General features: G+C 37.4%; 1 protein-coding gene across 2 annotated transcripts; it reads left to right on the plus strand.

Annotated features, from left to right (window-relative positions):
• The first annotated feature begins 453 nt into the window (after positions 1-453).
• Positions 454-8,267, plus strand: LOC147854339 (polarity axis stabilization protein). 2 transcript variants are annotated; one of them, XM_087331145.1, is made up of 3 exons: positions 454-2,859; positions 2,941-3,133; positions 3,508-3,670. In XM_087331145.1, exons 1-3 carry the CDS (start codon positions 1,019-1,021, stop codon positions 3,646-3,648), a joined length of 2,175 nt encoding a protein of 724 aa, XP_087187271.1. In that variant the 5' UTR covers positions 454-1,018; the 3' UTR covers positions 3,649-3,670. The 2 variants fall into 2 exon arrangements, with proteins under 2 accessions (XP_087187271.1, XP_087187270.1); XM_087331144.1 differs by lacking the exon at positions 3,508-3,670 and adding an exon at positions 7,858-8,267 and having other exon boundaries at positions 456-2,859.
• The last annotated feature ends 1,348 nt before the right edge of the window (positions 8,268-9,615 follow it).

The following is a 9,615-nucleotide window of genomic DNA, read 5'->3' on the forward strand; positions in this document are numbered from 1 at the left end:
TATCGAGTATAGGTACAAGATTTGTCAATATTCTACTAGTGATACCACCGTCCATAGCTTAACTCGAGCAAACTCTTTATAAATAATTTGAGTCCTTGTGGTCCAACCCTTACAATAATCATTGAAGGTCTTATCCTATATTTAAAATTCTCCAATCGACAGTTTAACTTGAGTCAATTCCTCATGACCACTCGAATCCTAACAATCAAACACTTTGAAAAACGTTGGATCGACTTGATATAATCACCTCGATTACATGTGTATTGTGGTCATTGGGACTCAAATCCTTCTCCTATTGAAAATATATCTCAATAAGAAGAAAAAAAAACCCTTGTTTTTTTTTTTACTCATACTTCCCAATTAACTACAAAAATGATCTGTTTTGCTCATACTTTCTAATAACTACAAAAATGGCCGCAAAATGTGTTCATAGATTCTAATAATTGCAAACGTGGGATTCAGAGAGACAGAGAGAGAAGGAGCCCTTCCATCGCCATAGCCCGAGCCACAGTTTCTGCAATCGCCCATCTTGCTGCCACTTCAAAGAAGAAGATGTTACACTCTGTGTGGAAACCCTAGAGACCGGTTCATTAGCCTTGCCTGAAGACTCAATCAAGGTTTTCATTGAAAAGAACATCGATCGAGCTTCTACAATGCCGATAATTTTTTCTCTTCAAAGGGCAAGGTGAGATCTTTCTGGATTTTTCCACTCTTGTTCATGAAAGGACAGAAAGAGAAAAAAAAATCTGACCTAGATCGGTCAGATGAGGTGTGTTGAGGGAAAGAGGAAAGAGAGATAGATGGATAGGGTCTGTTTCCCCATTTTATCCATTTCTCTGCAAAAAGAGAAAATATCTGACTTAATTGTATAGATGAGCTGAGAGAGGAAGGCCTGGACAGAGAGATTACTTTTGCCTTGGATCGGTTGTATGAGCTGAGAGATAAGAGAGGAGATAGATAGAAAGTGACAGGAGATATATAGGCAGAGGTAGGGCTATATATATTTGTTTTTTTGAGGATGAAACGAAGTGTTACACTGGGTGTGCCTTCTGGTTCAGATAGAATTTCTGCAAAAGAGTCACCGGGATTCCAAAGATGGATGTTAGCCCTATGTGCCATCAGATTTGACCTAGAACAGGGTCAAGTAGTGGAATCATGCTACCCAGAGGGAGCCATCACTTCTGAAGAAGAAATAGATGTAGCATTTACTTCCTTCCCAGATTCCATGTCTCAGGGACATAACCGCACTAGTGTCTATGATTGCATGTTCTTCTTCCGAATCAGAAGGCGTGGCTCAACTTCAGCCATAAGAACTAGGTCTTCTCCCAATCCAGAAATGATTGATCACAATCCTCCAGAGAGAAGTAGTGTCGATGAGAGATCTACATCTCTCAGTAAAGGTGGACCTTCAGGTCTCTCTCAACCAGGGCTTCTTAGGAGGGTTACACGTGATGGATCAGTTTCTTTCGATGCTCGAAGGCTTGATGGTATATCTTATGATGATGGAAGTGGAAGGATTTGGACTTTGCCTAGAGGAACAAGTACTGAAGGTGGCATTGCCCTTTCTCAGCAAAACTCAGATCAAAGGAGTGTAGCTAGAAATAGTAGCCACGGTGGCCCCGGAAGTGGTGGTCCGAGATACCTTTATGGATTTGTTTTCAATAGGCAACGGAAGGATGAACGACTAAAACGAGGGGGTGAACAAAAGTCTGTGGTCATCCTATCAGAACGTCCTTATTCGAATGTTTTCAGATCTCTTTTGCAAATCTTGGGTCCACTTTACTTTGATATAGGATTCCAAGGGCTTGAACAGATTGCCAGCTATGTATCTCAGTGGCCAGCCCCTGTTCACGGTGCATTGATGGAGTTATCTGTTGGAAATGTTTCTCTGAGGGCGCATCTTCCTCCAGCTCATACTCTTCCTCCAGGTTGTGGCACACCAATGGATGATTTCACATCTTCAATGGCCCCTGCCTCCCCTTTGAATCCTTCTATCCCACATGGTATTTTCCATGAGGCTGATGTGTTTGGAATATTTCGTGGTATTCTTTTGGAACTTTGGGAGCTTTGGGAACTTGTTCTTATTGGTGAACCATTGCTTGTTATTGCACCAACACCGTCACAATGTTGTGAAGCTGTGGCAGCATTGGTTGGTTTAGTGGCTCCTTTACCTTGCAGTGTGGATTTTCGTCCTTACTTTACAATCCACGATCCGGATTTCACTAGTTTGAATTCTCTCAAAGAAGGAGAGACAATTCCTCCAATGATTCTAGGAGTTACAAATCTCTTTTTCCTGAAGGCTATGCGAACCCTTCCACATGTGGTGTCAGTGGGTTCCTCATTATCCATTCCAAATAAGACAATTGTAACAAGATCTAGTACACCAAATAATGGAGGTAATAATAACCTTGGGCGATTACAACTACAACTTTCCCCTCTGAAGAAATTTTCCCCAACCAATCTACTTAAGAATGCCAGGGTGAAACGTGATGGACCACTTTGTCTCATGACTGAACATAGAGAGGCTTTATGGACAAATTATATGGCCACCACAAAGCCAGATACAGCAGTGTTGAATCGTCTTGTGGATGCTGGGTTATCACCAAGGATAGAAGAATCCATGACACTGGTCAACAATGACATCCTTCGGCGTCATTTCTCCGAATTGACCACAAACTTCCTTGCTCCGTTTGGTCCGTACTTAAAGGCCACAGCACCACAAGAAGGAATATCACCATTTGTAGATCCCCCACCATTGCTTCCCTTCGATGCTCATGGATTCTTGGAAGGACTTGGGGCAAGAGGTCCAGGGAAGTTCTTATCAAAGCGGTTACGTTCCAACTGGCTTGATCTCTACAGGTATTGTTAAACTTTTGACATTTTGTACTTCATTTTCTTGTGAATTTATCTGATTGGCTGTCTCACTTTTCTTCTCTATAGGAGGTTCTTGAAAGGACCCAACTTCATGCCTTGGTTCCAAAGAAGACGTGCAGTCGCTGAGCAAGAACAACATCGTGTATGGAGGCAAGCAAGGGTTAAATCTGATATTCGTGTATTTATCTCGAAAATGTCAGAGGTGGAAGTGATCGATTCTTTCAATGCTGTAGAGCGGCAGTTACTAGCTGAAATACAGGTACATTTTACTGCTACATATTCTCATTTGTTGTATACCCTGAAATTTGAATTTATTAAAGGGAAAAACTCTGAAATACCCGAGTTTATCTGAATTACCCAAATGCCTATAAGAGTTAATTATTTTCCCAATTTATCTAGGTCACCCTGTGCTATCGGAACTATCATACAGCCAATTCAGCCTCTGTTTGTCAGTTATTTGCATATAAATTCAAGGTAGACATTTAGGGTTAGTCTTTAATGTTCTCTTCTTCTTAGAGCAAACCTTCACTTACATTTCTGTTCAGGTCTCTGATTAGTTATGCCATAATACATTGTGAATTGCCAAACATTCTTTCGTTGAATGTCTGTAATGCAAATTCTTTCTCTTCCCAGTCCAATTCAGGTAATGCCCCTTCCAAAGATGTTAGAACTAAAAATCCTACTACAATCAGAACCATAATAGGCATGTGCAGTTTGGAATTGGGATGGGATAGTCTCCACCCTTTACTTCTTTTCTCAAGCATATCCTGCTAAATCCATACAATTCTGAAACCATAATTAGAGCTGCATCAGGAAGTTCTTCATTATTCATGCTGAACTCCAAAGCTTAAAGGTAACAATATCTTGCAAAGGTGTTAGAACTAAAAATCCTACTACAATCAGAACCATAATAGGCATGTGCAGTTTGGAATTGGGATGGGATAGTCTCCACCCTTTACTTCTTTTCTCAAGCATATCCTGCTAAATCCATACAATTCTGAAACCATAATTAGAGCTGCATCAGGAAGTTCTTCATTATTCATGCTGAACTCCAAAGCTTAAAGGTAACAATATCTTGCAAAGGTGTTAGAACTAAAAATCCTACTACAATCAGAACCATAATAGGCATGTGCAGTTTGGAATTGGGATGGGATAGTCTCCACCCTTTACTTCTTTTCTCAAGCATATCCTGCTAAATCCATACAATTCTGAAACCATAATTAGAGCTGCATCAGGAAGTTCTTCATTATTCATGCTGAACTCCAAAGCTTAAAGGTAACAATATCTTGCAAAGGTGTTAGAACTAAAAATCCTACTACAATCAGAACCATAATAGGCATGTGCAGTTTGGAATTGGGATGGGATAGTCTCCACCCTTTACTTCTTTTCTCAAGCATATCCTGCTAAATCCATACAATTCTGAGACCATAATTAGAGCTGCATCAGGAAGTTCTTCATTATTCATGCTGAACTCCAAAGCTTAAAGGTAACAATATCTTGCAAAGGTGTTAGAACTAAAAATCCTACTACAATCAGAACCATAATAGGCATGTGCAGTTTGGAATTGGGATGGGATAGTCTCCACCCTTTACTTCTTTTCTCAAGCATATCCTGCTAAATCCATACAATTCTGAAACCATAATTAGAGCTGCATCAGGAAGTTCTTCATTATTCATGCTGAACTCCAAAGCTTAAAGGTAACAATATCTTGCAAAGGTGTTAGAACTAAAAATCCTACTACAATCAGAACCATAATAGGCATGTGCAGTTTGGAATTGGGATGGGATAGTCTCCACCCTTTACTTCTTTTCTCAAGCATATCCTGCTAAATCCATACAATTCTGAAACCATAATTAGAGCTGCATCAGGAAGTTCTTCATTATTCATGCTGAACTCCAAAGCTTAAAGGTAACAATATCTTGCAAAGGTGTTAGAACTAAAAATCCTACTACAATCAGAACCATAATAGGCATGTGCAGTTTGGAATTGGGATGGGATAGTCTCCACCCTTTACTTCTTTTCTCAAGCATATCCTGCTAAATCCATACAATTCTGAAACCATAATTAGAGCTGCATCAGGAAGTTCTTCATTATTCATGCTGAACTCCAAAGCTTAAAGGTAACAATATCTTGCAAAGGTGTTAGAACTAAAAATCCTACTACAATCAGAACCATAATAGGCATGTGCAGTTTGGAATTGGGATGGGATAGTCTCCACCCTTTACTTCTTTTCTCAAGCATATCCTGCTAAATCCATACAATTCTGAAACCATAATTAGAGCTGCATCAGGAAGTTCTTCATTATTCATGCTGAACTCCAAAGCTTAAAGGTAACAATATCTTGCAAAGGTGTTAGAACTAAAAATCCTACTACAATCAGAACCATAATAGGCATGTGCAGTTTGGAATTGGGATGGGATAGTCTCCACCCTTTACTTCTTTTCTCAAGCATATCCTGCTAAATCCATACAATTCTGAGACCATAATTAGAGCTGCATCAGGAAGTTCTTCATTATTCATGCTGAACTCCAAAGCTTAAAGGTAACAATATCTTGCAAAGGTGTTAGAACTAAAAATCCTACTACAATCAGAACCATAATAGGCATGTGCAGTTTGGAATTGGGATGGGATAGTCTCCACCCTTTACTTCTTTTCTCAAGCATATCCTGCTAAATCCATACAATTCTGAAACCATAATTAGAGCTGCATCAGGAAGTTCTTCATTATTCATGCTGAACTCCAAAGCTTAAAGGTAACAATATCTTGCAAAGGTGTTAGAACTAAAAATCCTACTACAATCAGAACCATAATAGGCATGTGCAGTTTGGAATTGGGATGGGATAGTCTCCACCCTTTACTTCTTTTCTCAAGCATATCCTGCTAAATCCATACAATTCTGAAACCATAATTAGAGCTGCATCAGGAAGTTCTTCATTATTCATGCTGAACTCCAAAGCTTAAAGGTAACAATATCTTGCAAAGGTGTTAGAACTAAAAATCCTACTACAATCAGAACCATAATAGGCATGTGCAGTTTGGAATTGGGATGGGATAGTCTCCACCCTTTACTTCTTTTCTCAAGCATATCCTGCTAAATCCATACAATTCTGAAACCATAATTAGAGCTGCATCAGGAAGTTCTTCATTATTCATGCTGAACTCCAAAGCTTAAAGGTAACAATATCTTGCAAAGGTGTTAGAACTAAAAATCCTACTACAATCAGAACCATAATAGGCATGTGCAGTTTGGAATTGGGATGGGATAGTCTCCACCCTTTACTTCTTTTCTCAAGCATATCCTGCTAAATCCATACAATTCTGAAACCATAATTAGAGCTGCATCAGGAAGTTCTTCATTATTCATGCTGAACTCCAAAGCTTAAAGGTAACAATATCTTGCATTATTTAAAAGCTTTCTTGAGTTTCAGGTAATTTCAAGGAAATATATGGGACTTTCAATGTGTGTGTGTGCCTGAACTGATCAATCTTTAACATTGTATGGTATTTCCATATATTCCATGGAGTTGATTAAATGCTTTAGTGCATACACAAATATTTTTATGCACATATCAAGAATTATTTTTATGATCTGCCCAATCTGTGAGAACCTTCAAAATTGCTATTTCATACACTCGAATTAGCAGGTTATCATGGACACTTATTGGGTTATACTGGAGAGATGAGTTAATGAAAATTGAGACCCAGACCCCTGAAGAGGATAAATAGCTCCCTTTATTTTTCATGAAGATCACGCCTAGTATCTCCACCATGCATACATTCCAAAGTAACATGCTCTTCTGGTATTTTGAGGTGACATTGGTCACAAACTTTTCTTTTTCTGCTCAATAAGAAAAGGTCAGAGAGCTCAAACATGATAGCAAAGTCAATCTAATTAGTGAGGATGATTGTGTTATTATAGTGATGAATTATTATGTCTTATCATTCATTTGATGATGAATACAATTATTAACATTTACGGGCTCATTTAAAGACATTTTACTGTATTCTAGTTGGATTTCAGACAATAAAACTCACTTCTGCATTCCAACTCTAGGATTTTGTTGCCATTAATCTAAGCCATCAAATTTTATTGTCTGGGATATTTTGAGCTAAGCTTTAGTAATTGGATTTTGTTTCACGATATTCATGATATCTTCCAGTATAAGTCTTATAATATCATATATACCTTGTACTGGTGCAAACCGTACATGTACTGTATAGTTATGAGTGACTGACAACCTTGCTTTATGTCAATATAAATCTCTCTATAAAAGAGGGAATTGTAAGAATCAGCAACAGCTCGGTTTGAGGCGAACTGAATTGGGAAATCACGGCTTAACCAGTTTGGTTTGGTTCAGGTTCAGAAATTTGTAAATGGGTTGGTTTTGGTTTGGCTTGGCTTGGGTGTTGAAGGGTTTGGTAGTATGTAGTATGTAGTATGTAGTATGTAGTATGTATTATGTTGTTCCAACTTTGAACCCTAATATTTTGAGCTCTAAAAAAATAACCCTTTTCTGAAAAAAGTAATTAGGTTTGAGCCAAAACCAGAGCTTAATGGCTTGCAGTTTGTAAATCTCTTGAACCATTTGGTTTTTACTTGACAATCCCCCAAATGGTATGGTTGAACAGTTTCGATTTAAAGGTTTCACGTTCAGTTTGGTGTAAGGTTCAAAAAATACAGACTGTCTAACTGAACTGTTGCTGATTACTACAAGAAGAAGCCATATGTCATATAAATTGCTGCTTAGGAGTATGGTCTCTACATGGTGGATTAACAAAGCGAGTTATGTGAATTGTTATGCCAATTAATGCTAAAATCCACTAGAAAGGAAAAGAATATATACACATCTGTCCACTAGAATTATTTACCCAGTTGGTATTCCTTGTTGTATGAATAAGAATAAGAATAAGAATATATTGTTCTGTTAGTTACATAGCATGACTGCTAATTCATATGGTTAACCAAAGCTTCTTCTTCTTTAGACATTGCAACATGCAGGCATGGGATCAACTGATTCTCCAGCTTCTCAGAAATTGCGAGGTGACTTGAGGGCAATATACAATGTACTCCCAATGGATGTACAGCAACTACTACTTTTCAATCCTCAAAAAGCAGCTCTTCTCCAAGGAAGCAAGGAATTCTCAAAGCTTCCTGGTAGACTATCAGTGCTTGTATCAAAGACCACAGATTCTTCATTCTCCATGAATAATGCCAGTACTGATTTAGGTAAGCCAAATCAAGAACCATCTTTGCATACACTTGATTTAGAAAGAAATTGATACTAGTTTTTTCACTGGGAGTGTGAATTATACTTCTTGATGGATGGCATTGCATGAAGTAAATGCAAGTGTAACTTGACAACATAAATGGTTTTCTAGTCATGCGGTTAAAAATGAGAAATTCGCAAAGGTTTTGAGCATTGTTTATTTGCTTATTGCATGTTTTTTCTGTGTATTTAAGTGTCAAATAGCACTAACTTAAATATTGAGTTCTTCAGATGTACTATGATTATGACTATATCTATTCAACAGATATAATTTTAGTTTCTTTTGGAAAAGTGGAATCCCAAAATTTTACCATCAGCATTGTAACGGAAGCAAGAATGTGTTCGCAAATGTACTGATACTAATGAATTGGTCTTTAGTATCCTGTTCATTAAATTTGCAATGAAAGCCTTAAGCTGTAACATTAGTGAAGTTCCATAGCACTTCTACACAATAAAATCACAAAGTAAAAGCAAAAGCAAAAGCAAACAGTGATATAATGAATTCCAGTGTATTTTTTATAATCACACTATTTAATCACTTTAAATGCATAGGCAACATATAATCCGCAAGGCATCCTAGAAAGAGTTATTTGTTGAATATATGAATGGGCAAAATCTCTTTCAAGCAGGCAATCAATCACATGATTGGAAAGGGTCATACAATAAAAAAATCGTGACATTCAACACATCAAGCACACTCAGTGATTGGAACGAACTTCTTTCTCAAACTATTGTTTAAAACAAGTGGTACTAATATGAAGGTCCCACTCAAATGAAAGCTGTTCCACTAACTATCTAAAGGTGTGTATTATAGTTAATATAATCACAACATGATGATATGCTAGTCATTGGAACACCATTCCCATCTATGTACATTACTGCCCTGACACTTGAAAACACCTTTCTTTTTTAATTGTTCAGCATCTTTCTTTTTGTATTATTTTTCAGCTTCTTGTATGTATATACACTTCGCCTATTTGGTTTTTTACCCACATTTGTCACATTTGTCTTTATGAACCTCTAAACATTTGTGTTTTTGAGGGACACAACATAAAATTGATGCACCACATTCAACATCTCAGAGGTAACATATTTACACACATTATCTGTAAATTGTTAAAGTTTGATACAAGTGTAACACATGACATCTTACTTCGATTACATATCCTTACGAATTGGACTGGAAACTGCCAATTAATGTCCCACATTAGTCACTGGATTAATCTTTTATTTAAGGGAAGACACATTAGTCTTTGGATTCTTTTATCTAAGAGAAGTTCTTAATTTGAGAGAAAAGAACGTCTTACACCTTTATTTGAGAGAGAAAAGAATGTCTTACCAATAGCACGTTATTCCGTTTTATGTAGAAAATAATTTCAATGTAGCTTATTTTTCAAAGAATTAAAAACCTATCTATCAATCATACATGTTGTCACAACCCTACCAAGAGTTAAGCCTGCATGCTCTGGAGAAG

Source organism: Azolla caroliniana, unplaced genomic scaffold (genome assembly GCF_043228905.1).
Source record: "Azolla caroliniana isolate FFs.n. ecotype wild unplaced genomic scaffold, voAzoCaro1.0.p SCAF_15, whole genome shotgun sequence".
NCBI lineage: Eukaryota > Viridiplantae > Streptophyta > Polypodiopsida > Salviniales > Salviniaceae > Azolla > Azolla caroliniana.